A 15,000-nucleotide genomic window follows, 5' to 3' on the forward strand; every position below is an offset into this window, starting at 1 on the left:
TTTTCATGTTTTTTATTGAAATAAGTCTTATGGAGTTCTTATGGAGAGTGACAACAGTCTTTGAGCAGAGGACCAAACGATTCAATAAACTAATGCTAACTCCATTTGAAATACCAGGTCATCTCACCATCCTCTCTGAAATCTGCCAGACCGTCAGCCGTCTTCCACTCCACCGCAGAGGCTGCCGTCCCATCACGATCTTCACTTCTATCTGTATGCTTCCCGTTTTCTTCTCTGCTCTCAGAGACCAGCGGCTTTACCTCTCTCTGTAGGCCGACTTCTGATGTGAACATTTGCTCCAACTGCACCCGGTGACGCAACACTTCGCCTTCCTTCCGATTCAAATGGATCTCATCTTCTTCTCCTTTGAATCCCTCCTCCAATACATACCCTGACCCATCCTCTTTAAAAGGATTTGAATCCTTCCCTTCAGACTTCTCCACTACAACACTCCTCCAAAAACCTAACTCATCTAAATCAGGTTCAGTCATCACTCCATTGACAACCCCACTTTCCTCATCCTCTTCTTTATCTTCGTGGTCTTGCACTTTGTCATCATCAGCATACTTTACTACTTCTTCACTTTTCCACAGGGTCTCGTCTCTGTGCAGCTCATCGACGTAATGGTGTATTGTGGCCTCGCCTTCTCTGCTCATGTTGACCGGTAGAAAGCCATCTTCTGCATATGGCTGATCAGAGACCAACAACGACCCACTGCTGGCAGTGCCTTGAAAAAAATAGATGTTTTTAATTTAAAAAATAAATAGGCACTTTCATTGATAGTTTTTTAGTTGGGCACAAAATAATTGTCAGAGGTATGACACTGCAGTGCAAGTTAAAACAACCACAACAATCCAATCTATCCGAGAACGAATAAATATCATTGAAATCTAATCAAGGCTTAAAAAAAGACAACAAAAAAACTGCCACATACCTTCCATCATGGCCCTCCGGTGTTTAGAGGTCACACATTGTGAATCACAGCATTCACATATGGAGTCATCACCAGTGAGGGCCTTCCACCTATCACGGCAAATGCACAAAATATGCTTAATCCACATGGAAACAGTGGAAAAAAAGCCACCTATAGCCCTGGAATGGTAACTGAACTCATAGTGTCAACACTCACCCGTTCCCTCTGTAGGTGCATGATTTGTGTGCAGGACCCGGGTCCTCAGGTGTGACAAACAATTTGCAGTGAATTCTGACCTAAAAATGTAAACTGGGTTAAGCAACAGTTAAATCTGTGTGAATCCTGAGAATTGGGATCCATGATCACCTCCGTATAGGGGTCAGAATTAAACTGGAAAGCCTTCAGGGAGAATCTTAGGGTGTTATCTGTCCGAGAGATGAACTGAGAGGCCCCTGGGTCACTCTTGCTGTCCAACAAACAGCTGCAGATGACAACAATATGATGCTAATCTCAGTTAAATTGCAAATCATGACACCAAGGGTGAGATTAAATGTAGTAGTCTACTGTGCATAATACTCACCCAAAATCGTCAATGATTGTGTATTTGAGTGTATATGATTTCAAGCCACTGTATGGTGTAGCATAGCAGGTTTTGATGTACAGTTTTCCACGAGTTGAAAGATGAGGAGCAGAGACCTGGAAATTAACAGTCTTCCCAAGCTCGTACACCAGAGACTTGGCTGGTGTTCTCCATGAATCTAGGAGTTAAATATATTGCATCAAATAGAGCCATTTATAACAGATGAACACATTATTGCACTGAAAAGAAAAGCAGCTCTTAATCACTACAATCCACAGTTGTTTAAACATACCATCCATCAACTCTATCTGGAAGTCATTTGGACTTCCTTTCAGCCTTTTATGCACAATCGCAGTTTCCCAGGTGGGCCGCACAGTCAGACGATGCACATGGTGGCTCCTGGACAGGTTTGTTTTGGAGATTGTTAAAACCACCCACCCACACACACACCCCCACCCACACCCACACCCACACACACACACACACACACCTCTGATAACGGCACTCGATGTCGACATTGATCCGTTGAGATGAGCTTGGAAAACGCTTTGGCGAAGGCTCGTAATGGAGCTCGTATTTGTAGAGCAGATGCCCGTGGGGCGACTGTCAAAGAGAGGCTCACACATTATGATTTTAACATTATGATTATGAGTCTGGAAACGAATGACAAATCATACCTCACGAACGGCATCACACGCTGTCAGAGGATACGTGAAAAGCAGGTCCCCGTATGGTCTGAGAACCCCGTTGCTTTTGCAGGCGCTGCCTAATTTCAGCTCGTCTGTATCTGCGCCCAGACCGTAGAAAGCTGGTTTGACCCGCACGACAACGTCAGACGCGGAGCAGGTTACAGAAACGTCTGGGAGGTAAGCAAATTCCGCCTGGATTTTGGCCTCGGGCTCCCCCGGACGCATGGGTCGAGGTGTCAGAGGAGGGTAAGGTCTTTGGGAACTGAGTGGAGACATTGGAGAAGTGCTGGTAGGTAACCTCCGCGAGGATTTTCTGTCGTCTGTTCTTGACTGTTTAATTGAGTGGGCTTTCGGTGTACCCTGTTTGAAAACTTGTTTTCTTCTGGTAAATGGAGATTCATAAGTGCCTATTGCACAGCTGAGGAGGCAAAGTGAAAAAACACTCCACAAAATATAGGGACGCCACTTTGTTTTCATCGCAACAGACCGCTGTCCTTCCACCTTTCCCTGTTTAACTCTGCGCGTGAAACCAGCGCTCGCGCACGGCTGGGTCTAATTAGTTGCAACTCGGACGAATTGGCATCCGGTTTGCAAACAGGCGGAGTTAAGCTTCGTTTTGGTCGATTTTGGTCTTTAAATGGAAGTAGTGGCAGTTTTCTTTGGTTCCACTTTTTTTTTTCAAAATAGTATTCTCGATATAATATTCTTCTTCTTAGTTTATTGACTGGCTACAAACCAACGTTTAAAGGTGCATGGCGCTACCTACTGTACCAGAGTGTGTGATAACCTTTGACTTTAAACCATCAATAAAAAGCCCCTTTAACCTGTTTTTGTTTATCACTGGTTCATCCCCTGTCTCTAACAGTCCTTTAATGCTCCACTCCCTTCCCAAATCTATCACCCTGTCCTTCAATCTCGTCCTCTCTACAATAAACTTCCTACAAACTATTACAGTAGTACATGTTCAACAGTTTCCCTACAATTACAAATCTCACATTTATCTGTCACTGTCTTTTGCATTAAATCTAAAGTAGCATTAAATCCTGTATGTCCTAATCTTAATCCAGCAAAAACGGTGTCTTCTTTCCTACATTTACCTGTATTATTTATTAATTGGACCGACTTTTTTTGAAATTTTGAAATAATCTCTACCCTTAATGTCATTATTACAGAGTTCTTGCCAAAATGTCATTATTTCACGATGAATAATTGAGTTTCCTTCTGTCCTCCTAAAACTAATTTCTAAAATATTATAATTTTTGTTTAATGCACTTTTCGCAAGTTTATCTGCAGTCTAATTTCCCTCAATTTCAACATGTGTTGGTATCCAATAGAAATGTACATTGATTCCTAATTGCTGTACAGTATATTCAATAACAAAATGTACTGTATACATCTATTAAAAGATCCTCTCAAACTGATTGACCTGATTTTATATTATATTCATATAATCTGAACATATCAATACTCCCTTGAGTGATGGGTTACATGCAGAGATGGAATTTTACTACATTTATGTGCAGGAGACAATAAAGTACCTTTACCTTTTACTTTGTATGGTTTGACCTCCTCTATCCACTTAAGACTGATGATTACTGATGTTCTGCCTCTTTGGAATTCTCTACTAATCCTTTATCAAAATTTCTGGAATATATACGCCCACTCAGACATGTTCATTTAAATGGTTTGATCCATCAGTATAAATATTGATATAATATATAATCATAAGAACTTTTATTTCAATATTCTTTAACCAAATACCCAATGTTAGGTTCCTCTCTGTCCACTCTTTTCTTTTCAAGCATATGAAGATTAACCTTGGGTTGAAGACATAACCATGGAGAAATACTGCTGTTAATAACTGCTGATGAATATGATCTCATTTCTGTTTTACTTTTTTGTTAATGTCGCATCCAAATCCTTTATCAGAAAAAAAATTATTCCCAACAATTCTGCAGTTTGTATTCAGTATGATAGCGACAACTTAACTCTCCTCAAATGTAACGGCAGTTTAATGGATTCAACAAGAAATGCATTAACAGGTGTGGATTTGACTGCTCCCAAACAAAGTCTTAATGCTCTGTATTGTAGCCTGTCAAGTTTTTATAGGTGACCTTTTGCCATAGATTCATGAATCTTACATCCACAATCCAACGTGGCTCTCATCAAAGCCCTGAATATGTGTAATAATACTTTTTTACATTTACTCTAAATCATTTATTGTATTGTTTTACTTTTATTTGAGATCACAAGAAACTCTTTTGCTGTTTACACAATTGTTTGGATTCCGTCATTTCTGCCATTTTGTTCTAGCCCAATGTAAGCCACTTTACACATGAATGCAACGAAATACTTTATCCACCAACATGGTTCCCTTCTTTATCCTGTAGATGTGGGCGGCCGCACGTAGATCCGTCGGATGCAACTTTTTTCTTATTACAAAAAGGAGTATTACTGGTTTGTGTAATACTTATTTCAGGGTTGGTTACTTTTTCTACCTTCTCATCATTAACCCCCGTCAACCATGAAAAAAATGGTTGCTTTTTTTTTCAACATTGTTTTTTCTGACATTTTTGTCACTTTTTCAATGTTGTGGGTGCTTTTTTTTGATTTTTCTCAAAGTTGTTTTGATATTTTTAATGTTGACATTTCAAGAACATATTTCAATGGCCCATTTTTTGTGACAACAAAAAAAATGAAAATGGGGTCAATTTGACCCAAGGACAACATGAGGGTTAACAGCCTCTGTAGATTAGACTTTGTTTATGACTTTACATTTTTGGACTAAACATCCCCAAAAAGCAGCACTGTGATTTCTTCCATAACATTTGACAGGCACATCTTTCCCACATTTCCCAAAGGCATGATTGCCCTTCACATCTCTCTAGGAAGTTGTGCTTCAGTCAACAGGTAAACCATGGGCCAGTTTGTTTCACCATCGTTCAATGGACGGTTTTACAAGTACAGTGGAAACACAGGCCTGTAGGTTTAATTTATAAAAAATATTTTTTTAGGCTTCGGCAGGGCCACTATGCCTACCACTACTGTGCTTATGCCAACTTGTCTGAATGCATTTCTACTAAAATGGTGTGTTGTCTGCTGAAACAAGTGGTTAGACATTCTAAGCGAAATGTGGGGTAGAGTTTGGAATATCGCAAAGACCAACCAATTTTTCCTCTGTTTTGGCAAACTTTATTTACAGACTTACAAATTAACAGCATATTAAGTTGTGTCCTTGCTGATTTACATATTGCTCAATGTCATAAAAACGTATATACATACCTACATACATACAGCTGCACATAAACACCAAGAAGACCAAGACCAGATATGTGCTACATCCAGTTCATTCAGAGCAATTACAAATAAACAACACATGAAATGCATTCTCTTAAATTAACCAATTGGTTAATTTTTTTTAAGTTGTTAAATTAAGTAATCTAAAGTGAGGACTCCCTAAAACCGAAAAACTAAGATTTGACAGCTGTTTTTCAGAATCACAAAACAGTTAAGAAACATGTTTGTCACAGTATAGCAACTTGTGATATTTTCTTTTGTAAGAAAACAGAAAAATAAATTCTCACAGGACTTGAAAATCACAGATGACTCAATAACCATTCACGGTTGATAAATTATTATACACATGTGCTTTCATAAGAAAAACCTAAAACCCCTTAAATAGTTTGTTTGAATAAATATTTAAATAAAGCATGTTTAAAACATGCTAAATGAAGACATTTTAGAAATGTCTTTTAAACCTTATGGAGATAGGCTGAAATGGTAAGGCACAAAAAAGGCAGGAAGGGAAACCCTTTTCAGTACCAAAACCTTACATAATATATATAATATATATATTAATATAATATAATAATAAAACAGTAAATCTCATTGCAATTAGTTATTAAAGATGTGTGTTTCATATATACACTACATAATACCACAAGGTGCATTTTCCCTTCAGAAAATTCAAGTACACTTTAAGTTTTTGCCTTTCTGAAATAATCTACAGGAAACGCCTAAAACTTAACGCAGAAAGTGTAGCACACCTCCATACAACTCCAATTAGTGAAATAGTGGTGGTTTGCCCTTTTGTAAATAAGGGCTCCTCTTGTTTATTTCCTTCAGAGCACTATTTGAATGGAAAATAAAACACAAGTGACCTAAGACATAGTAAACATCAAAGGTAACATTATACTCCAGTCTGAACGAGTGAAAGTCAGATCTTGTCAAACAGCAAATAAATACTTCATAAACACCACAACTCACAAGCTGTGTCCCATTTCCAACCTAGTATTTCAGGATGTAGTGTAAACATGGAATAGATGAAAACTGTTGTCCCACAATGCAATAACACTGTAGACATCTACATGCAATGAAATCACACATCTTTGGAAAAATCACTTGGATTTCCGTATCAAATATCCGTATAACTCCATGTTTGAGCTCCCATGAGCCATATACTTATAGGAGCTGTAGTTGTTGAACGTTATAAAAAAAAAATGATAAGGTGGTCAGATTTTACTGTCCAGTTTGGTAATAGATATTACGTTTAGGTTAAAATATGAACAGATCCCAGTGCTGTGTTCCAACTAGGCAATGAAAGAAAAAAACCTCTGAAGGAAATGGTATGACAGTGAGTGAACCCAGGACTTTAGTTCTGCCAATATAACCCACTGTGTACATTTTTAAATTGTGTATGCTTTCTAGTTTTAGCAGATGGAAGCTTAATTTGAACACAGCTGAAGATTAAGGGTATCAGTTAATTACTTCACACCTGCGATGCTACTGACCGGCCAATAGAGGGCGACGTAAACCGTGTGATCCACTGTAGGGCGCCTCATAATGAGGATTGTGTTTGTGCAGCAGTGGTCTGCGGCTTCTCCTCTGTTGGTCCAGAGAGTTGGTGGTCGTGTCCCTCGATAGCCTGTGCAAACACCTTAAAGCAGCTGTGGTGGCTGGCTCGTCCTCTGCTGCTACACGCTGCTTCCAAGCACTGAAATTTCAGACTCAGAGTCCCTGTTAATGGACGGGAGAACAGCCAGGACTCAGACACAAAGGACTTTTCTTTGTTCAGACAAGGTGAATAATGCATTCTTACACTTGAGAAAAACAGGTTTCATTAGAATTTTGCATAGGTATACAGCACACAACTGAATACACTTTACTGTGGTCATGCTGCGTAACAGGTGTCTAGCCTTGTTTGGTTATCCCAAATCAAGCACAAACGTTTGCGTAGTTGCGTCTTAAGTGCTTGTGTGTGCTTTTCACTTACAGCATTTCTTGCAGTAGTTTTCGGTTGCCCTGCCTCCTTTCTTCATCAATAGGGTAGGTCCACAATATCAACAGTCCCACAGCTATAAGAGCCACAGGCACAGGGGAGACGAGCACCTTCAGAGTTAAACTGACCGCCTCAGGTTGTGAGCAGCTCCCAGTCACATAGCCGGCAAATCTGCAACAAAAAAATGCAGACAGAGGGAGAAATGTTGAGCTGATGGGAGTACAGTTTAGCAAGACTGTTAGGTGAAGGATTATAAGATTACTATGTGACCACTGGACTGATAAGCTATAACATGGAACAACACAAGTTTTGTTTGTGTGTGTGTGTGTGTGCGTCAGTAAGTCAGTGAAAACAGCCCATTTGTGTTACATCCCCAAGAAGGCACAAGTGGACTATATATTTCCCAATAACTGTTATCCGTCAAATTGTTATATGGGATTCTCAAACCACAGCTCAAAACATACTGACAGGTCTGATCCTCGGTTACATGATTGGCCACCATAGCGTGATGTTTTTTTTCCCCAAAAGTTGAGTTGGCCTCAACTTTTTGCCGCAGACAGACTGCATTTTTTTCTTCTTCAAGACCTGCGTTTTTGCTGCACCGTCTGCCGGTGTGTAAGGCTCTGACACACCAACCCAATGGCCGACCGTTGGCAGAAAAGGTAGTCGGACTGATCATTTGGCTCCTGTTGGTCCAAAAAAAATGCTCGGAACACACCAAAGCAACGTTGACTTGAGCGTACGTTCTGCGCGAGACATAATGTCTCCATAACAGCAGGTGGCGCCAATCTATACTGTTGCCCAAAAAATTAAAACCAGAAATGACGAACATGTCACGTGGGTTTGGCTTCTCGCAAATTTCAATGCCAACCAAAATGGCGGCTCGTTTGTAACATAATCTCGTATTTTACGGAAATAGTTCACCAAAATGTGTTTCTGAAAACATTTTAAGCGAGAAATAAGCCATGCAGTTGCTGAATTGGTCTGTTGTTGTTTTTTTTTTTATCTACAAAAGGTCAGTTTGAACGATTTGTCAGAATTTGAGAGGCGTTCGTCACGCTTACCCTGCGTCTATGTTTCTGTTTAGAGTATGTATATATTAGTGTGTATATATTGTTTGATTGTTTTGTATGTGTAAGCGCATTGTGAGCAACGATGTTCCAAAGAAAAATTCCTCGTATGTGTCCTCATACCTGGCAAACAAAGAGGATTCTGATTTCCGGTAAATGTTTTACCATAAGTGCACTGATTAGCAAGTCAAGGGCTAGCGCTCCACCAATCAGATTGGTCATAGAGTCTGACTGCCCACTGGCCAACTCCACAAGTCAAACTGGCCTAAATTAAAGCTAACGTCTCCTCCGACTGACGACGGCACGGAAAACTGAACAGACTCAAGTCAGCGAACTCGCCAGACTGTCCGACGACCGTTTACCGGATTGGTGCGGCAGCGCCTTTAGACACAGTGTGCTGACTAAATTTTAAGGATGACAGTGAGAATCAAACTGTACATGAGATTAATAGCTAAAGATATGGATCAACAAACTCACTTCAAACTGAGTGTAGAGACACCCAGGGATACTCCAGAGGCAAACTTGATAAAGAACACATAGTAGGAGTAGAAGAGGGCTTCGTGACCATGGATGTCTGGGTTTTTCACCTTGAAGTCATCCACTACATCGGGAAGCATTGACCTGAAAGCACAAACACGACATTTAGAAGGAAACTGGAGATGCAGTCAACAAAAAGCCACATCTGCATATAAATATGAATCCAGGAATGGATTCTGTGGATAAACTCGTGCTTACCAAGGCAGGAGGAAAGCAGCCGCCACGCTCACACCTGCCGCCACTGAGACCAAGTAAGAAATGATCAGGTTGCTCTTGATGCAGACGATTAGGATCATGAAGGGTACTGCCCACTATGGAAAGAAAGCAGTTCCATAACAACACATTCCTTTTGAATAAATGCCTTTGTTGTACCAAAAACTTTTTTTTTCTTCTTTTAACTTACCGTGACGCCAAAGTAAACTGCCTTCTTCTTCCCAAACCGGCTCAGAAACCACTGCCAAAACGGGATGGTCATAGTCCCTGATAGCTGGAAAAAAATGTGACGCAGTATTTCATTAAATATCATGCATGCTCGCAAAAGGACAAGGTATGTACACAGTTGATAATTAAATATTAATCATTCACGTTGACCAAAGTTAACATCAGATTTATCTGGAATCTAGTCTATATCCACGATGTTCCAATTCCGGGATTGCTCCAGCGCTAACGGAAATCCCGCTGGATAACGCTCTTTTCGCCTGGATGACCGTTACCTTCCGCATTCTTTGTGTTTGGATTTTAAACTACTGTTGATTTACGAGGACTATGGTTAACCGCTCCTCAGATCTCTGCAGAAAAGAAAACTCCGATTGGAGAAGAAAACTCAGATTGGACAAGTTGTCTATGAACACAACTTGGGAAGTTTTCTGTTGCACGATTAAAACAACCTTTTAACGTACACATGTTCCACAAAAACAAGTTCCTTCCCAAGACTATTTTGGCTCTGTTGGGCATTTAGCGACAATTGAGAGTGGTTTAAAGAAATGCCAATTACCAGAGCACAGTTTTCTACCACTTGGAATGCTGTGTGGAGCCACACCCTCTTCACAGTGCTGTGGAGGTAGGTCAGGCAAAGCGAGACTATCTGGAATCATTCAGCCAGATGACGCTGTCTAGCCTAGCCAGATTAGCTTCATCAGAAGACCGACAGAGGCATTCACCTTTAGTAACCATAAGGATTTAGTTTTTTGATTTAAATTTAACAGAAATATTTATCTGTACTCTACTCTTGAAACTTGTGGAGTCAAGGAAAGGATTGCCTCTTGTATCACTTTGCAGTGTTATTGGCGAGGTGCGATCAGAGCTTTAGTTACCATTTATATTTCTAACATACTATATTTGTGGGCAATTTTGAGGTTTTACTATGTGACTATATATAAAACTTATAATTTTGGTGGGAATCAAGTGTGGGAAGAAAGGATCTTATCTTACTTGTAGTTTGAAATTTAGGTCTTGGCTTGAGTAAGTTATATCCTGTGGTGTGTGTATATAGTGTCATTTTTTATTTTGTAGTATAAATGTAGCTATAAAAATTGCTATAGATGCCACATTTTAATAAAAAATAGTTATAATAATAATACTTTGTTTTAAGGGGCCAGATTTCTTTGTTTCCATGCATGCATTTTCCTTTGTAACATTAACATGAAAATATAAGACTTAGATTTTATTTCTTAAGAAATATCTCTGGAAATCATAAAATAGTTGATACACTGGTTTGTCATTTTTTGAATTAAAAAACAATTCTGATCGAAAACAAAAAAGGTTTCACGTTGGACTTGCAGTGCTTTAAGACCTTAATATAGCTAAAATTCTGGCTGCAGCTCGGGCACTATAGAAGTTACCTATGATGACTTAACATTCATTTTGCTATCAAAATTCAGAAAAAATGTGGGGAACTGGAAAGAACAAAGTGACCACTTCAGGAAGAGGCCAAGGGACGAGGGCATGACATGCTTTGTTTGATCATAACTTGACTCTGCGGGGGAAGAAAACCTTTGTCCTAAAGGTTTAACTTGGTCAACCAGTGTTAAATGACCACACAAGAACAAGCTTTCTACTGACAACTTAGCAGCATAAGAAACATAATCAACAATGGAAATAAAAAATAAAAAAATCTTTGCTTTTGCCCCTTCTTCTCCCACCTCTCCAAATAAGATACACTGCCCACAAATGTTTCCACTCCTTATCAGAGGAAAGGCACCAGAGTGACGAGGATGGGAAGGAGGACGCAACCAGGGCAACAAAAGCTCCACTGTGTGCCTGTCTCTCCCTCCTACTCCTGCTGAGCGTCGAGTGAGTGTGTGACTGGGAAACAGATTCCCAGGAGCCCAAACAACACCTCTTCTCACCCTGAAAATCTGCTCTTTTAATCATGCGCCTCCTTGTGTGAGGACTGACCTCAGAATACAGACTGAAAACCCCACAAACACCAGGACCTTACTGTATGCCACAAGGAGAGCAAAACAAAATTGTTTTTTTGCCGCAGATGTCTTCCAAATCTCACATTAGGGCTTTTACACTGAGGTAAACAGTTTATTATCGGAAAAGGGAAACACTCACCATAATGACCAGGAGAATATTCTGGTAGTCCTTTCTATGGCCGAGAGCGTAGGTAATGAAAAGAGCAAAGTTTCCCTCTAGTAGCTGTAAAAAAAACAACAAATGAGTAATTTCTATGCCAGCTACAGTTAGAGATTGAAGTAATAGTTCAACATTTTGGGAAATACACATTGTATTTTGTTTAATCCGTACAAAAGCCAAAGTTGTGGTTTTACCTTTGGACAGCTAGCTGTTTCCCCTTGTTTCCAGTCTTTAAGCTAAACTAAGCTAAATGTCTCCCAGCTGTAGCTTCATTTAAGAGTGGTAACAATCTTCTCCTCTAATGCTCAACAAAAAAGCATTAGTAAAAGTAATTTCCCAAAGTGTTGAATTTTGCTTTTAACCATGACTTTTTCAATAATGTTTGTATCCAGCATGACACAGATAATGAGACACAGTATTACCATGAAGGCCAGAGAGGTGAAGAGGAAGCCGATGACCAGTTTGATGTACGGTCCGTAACCCATCACCAGCCACAGGCCCTGACAGAAGGTGAGGTGGGATACCTTTCGCCCGCTCTCTATAATTCAACATGGAGGAGAAAACAAAGATAAGGCAGCTGAAAATCTTTGCTCTAAAAGGAATTTATTGCACAATGCAGAGCCATGATTATGTGAAACAATGTTCTGGCATGTGCCTTATTCGTATCTTGGAGACATTTGGCGCCTGCCAGAATGCGGCCACCACTTTATTTTTTGGCCAGTGATAAGTAGGGCCAAATGTTTAAGGACAACTGATACAAACGTGCAAGACACTGGTAAGACTCAAATCTTGGCCATGAAGTCCTGAATCAAGTATTACACTTTAAAAGTTGCTTCAATGTTCTCCCTCTTTCTCCCTCCCTGCTACAAAAGAAGCATTGTCCTAAAAAAGTCAAAAAGCTAGTAAGTCCAATGCAGTCACGAGTCTGTGGTGTTCTAGTCAAAGTCTTTATTTTGTCAAGTTGATTCCTCAGATTCATGACTCCAGTCCAAGTTATGTTCGTTGAGTCCACAGCACGGCTATACATATTTGAAATATTCCACCTTATCATTCAACAAGTGAGAACTAGGATTCATACCTTTATTCTCCTTCACACCCAAAAACAAGACTGTGGCACAGAAGATGTAGATGATGCAGATGACCCCTGAAGAAATCAAGTAAGCTTGTTTCTAAGGACAGAAAAGACAACATTAGCTTGGAGTAACACTCATGTGAATTCTGTTTTTAAACATTTATTTGACATGATCAGGGGCGTAGCACATGTTCTGGACTCTGTACATAAGTATTGTCAATGGGCCCCTCCCTACATCCACAGCTATTCCTTCTAGTATCTTTTGGAGTTTTTCCCATCACATGGTACCTGCTTAACTTGCCTCCATCATTTTGGTTTTGGTTTTCCATGATGAAAAGGTGTCACTGGTACCTGCCAACAGGTACTTTTCATTTGTACAGAGAGTCAGGCCACTCTCCATGGACAAGTGTTAACTTCCTTAAAGGAGAGTACTTAGTTTACAACTAGGCTATTGGATCTGCCCATAGTCAGTGTGTATCTGCCATAAACCGTTTGGTCATGACGTCAGCTTATCATTGCTAGCGTTTGCATTACTCCTAATTTCCACTGGTTGCAGAACAGCTGTGGATCGGCTCCGCTGCGTGTCGGCTCCGTGCTCCTCTGTCCGTCAATACCCACCTGTCTGGATTTGTTGCGGAATGGCTGCAGCCATGACTGACAGCTGAAGGACCCATGAGATCTCGCAAATTAGAATAGAACCACAAGACCAACAACAATTTGTTTCCATCCACAGGAGCAGAGGGTAAACAACTCTGTGCTGTGTTGTCAGAGAGGATCCGCAGACATTGTGCAACCGGTGGAAATTAGATGTCCCTCCTTCACCACTAACGGAGCGAGCTGGAAAATCAAACTTTGTTTTTTTTCAATCAAACTACTCAGTCCCCTTTATCCCCTCGGTCAGATGCCTCTGGACTCAAGAGACTCACCGTCTCATTCAGTGAAACTATGGACGTGTTGGTTGAGTTTCTCCTGTCGTGTTCATCAGGCTCAGTGGGACAGTTTGTGTCACCTCCTACTATCTGTCCCTGGATTGCCGTGCCCAGAACTGTGCCCAGCACCTCCACCATCATACCTGAGAGCATCACAGAAACGGAGCATCAGCAACAACACTCATGTAAAAAGCATCCGATCATTCAGGCAACCTGACGTACGATAAGCAGTGGCAGAGTCCCTCTCTTTCTGGTCGTTGCTGATGAACATGGTGAGAGCTGAATATGGTACGTGGAAGCACTGCAAACATACACAAAACACACAGTTAGGCTAGGGTACACAGCACTGGGACCAAGGGGAACAAGGTGCTAGGGAGTGTCCACATGACATACTAACCGTCTGCATTGATTGGAAGAGGCAGTAAAAGATCAGGTACCAGACGACCTTCCCCTGCTCAAAGGGAGGCACGTACCAGATGAGGAAGTAAGTCAGCACCGCAAAAGGAGTAGAGAAAAGGATCCTGTATAAAGTATGATAAAGGAAAAGTTAAAAAGTTAATTTGTACTTTTCAATAAGAAAACGTGAGTTTCTAGATCAAGCAAGAATATTTGTATTCATGTGAGCTACTGCAGTGGGGTTCACCATGCTGTCTGTACAGTTTGACTTGAAACAAAAAGTGTGCCAGGCTTGCTGTTTCCAACTGCTAAGGGAATGTTCCGCCAACTGTCACTGTAGCTTCCCCCCCCCCCCCCCCCCCCCCCCCTCAGTTTCTTTTTCCTCCCTCGCAGTCACTTTTCTATTTGCTCCCTGCCGCTTTGTGAATAATCCTACTAATCCTGCTGCGTGTGCGTGCACGTGTGTGCGTGTGCGTGTGCGTGCGCGCGCGTGTGTGTGTGTCAAACTGAAGCAGAGGGGGGGAAAAGTTGCGGGGGAATCGAGAAGAAGTGTGACTCAAGTTCACGACTTTATATAAAAAATAAAGATAAAAACTGTTAACCATCTCAGTCGCCATCAGACTGGATTGATGCCAGACAGGCAGGATTTTCCAAAGACACTAAAACATCTCTAAAAAGTCTCTTTCCATGCTAGTTTGTAGCTTTTTTGAAGACACTTCAGGTCTTCTTTTATTACTCACTGGTTTTCCCCTGGTTGTGTATTGGCCCAGTTACAGTGAAACAAATGTGTGTATGTAAGGGCTCAGTCTGGGTGTCTGGGCTACAGAAGGGGACGAGGGTGGGCTGGATGAACGGTGTGGGCCACTCTGGCCCCCCCCTCGCTCTCACCCCACTCAGTGTCAACAGCCTTTCCTAAGCTTTGTAAGTCTTCCAGCTGACCTCAGTCAGAGAAGCTG

The 15,000-nt window shown here is 40.9% G+C and overlaps 2 protein-coding genes across 3 annotated transcripts in view; both read right to left on the bottom strand.

Moving 5' to 3' along the window:
* Nucleotides 1–39: 39 nt before the first annotated feature.
* On the bottom strand, nucleotides 40–2,824 carry si:ch211-67f13.7 (zona pellucida sperm-binding protein 3). Its single transcript, XM_032501187.1, has 10 exons — nucleotides 2,171–2,824; nucleotides 1,984–2,096; nucleotides 1,786–1,892; nucleotides 1,494–1,671; nucleotides 1,280–1,394; nucleotides 1,130–1,209; nucleotides 935–1,023; nucleotides 639–727; nucleotides 309–596; nucleotides 40–266 (listed from the first exon to the last, which is right to left on the bottom strand). The coding sequence occupies exons 1-10, from the start codon at nucleotides 2,657–2,659 to the stop codon at nucleotides 96–98; spliced, it is 1,719 nt and encodes a 572-aa protein (XP_032357078.1). The 5' UTR covers nucleotides 2,660–2,824; the 3' UTR covers nucleotides 40–95.
* Nucleotides 2,825–5,357: 2,533 nt separating this feature from the next.
* The window catches only part of LOC116670158 (sodium-dependent lysophosphatidylcholine symporter 1-B), a 223,924-nt gene continuing 214,281 nt past the window's right edge, over nucleotides 5,358–15,000 (bottom strand). For both annotated transcript variants that reach the window (XM_032500542.1, XM_032500543.1), the window contains 11 exons: nucleotides 14,046–14,169; nucleotides 13,871–13,949; nucleotides 13,646–13,791; nucleotides 12,726–12,816; nucleotides 12,070–12,185; nucleotides 11,627–11,710; nucleotides 9,471–9,554; nucleotides 9,266–9,378; nucleotides 9,008–9,151; nucleotides 7,455–7,631; nucleotides 5,358–7,198 (listed from right to left, as the gene is read on the bottom strand). In XM_032500542.1, coding sequence (XP_032356433.1) covers nucleotides 7,156–7,198; nucleotides 7,455–7,631; nucleotides 9,008–9,151; nucleotides 9,266–9,378; nucleotides 9,471–9,554; nucleotides 11,627–11,710; nucleotides 12,070–12,185; nucleotides 12,726–12,816; nucleotides 13,646–13,791; nucleotides 13,871–13,949; nucleotides 14,046–14,169 — 1,201 coding nt within the window. In that variant the 3' untranslated portion in view covers nucleotides 5,358–7,155. The remainder of the gene's footprint in view (nucleotides 7,199–7,454; nucleotides 7,632–9,007; nucleotides 9,152–9,265; nucleotides 9,379–9,470; nucleotides 9,555–11,626; nucleotides 11,711–12,069; nucleotides 12,186–12,725; nucleotides 12,817–13,645; nucleotides 13,792–13,870; nucleotides 13,950–14,045; nucleotides 14,170–15,000) is intronic.

Source organism: Etheostoma spectabile, chromosome 20 (genome assembly GCF_008692095.1).
Source record: "Etheostoma spectabile isolate EspeVRDwgs_2016 chromosome 20, UIUC_Espe_1.0, whole genome shotgun sequence".
Classification (NCBI taxonomy): Eukaryota; Metazoa; Chordata; class Actinopteri; order Perciformes; family Percidae; genus Etheostoma; species Etheostoma spectabile.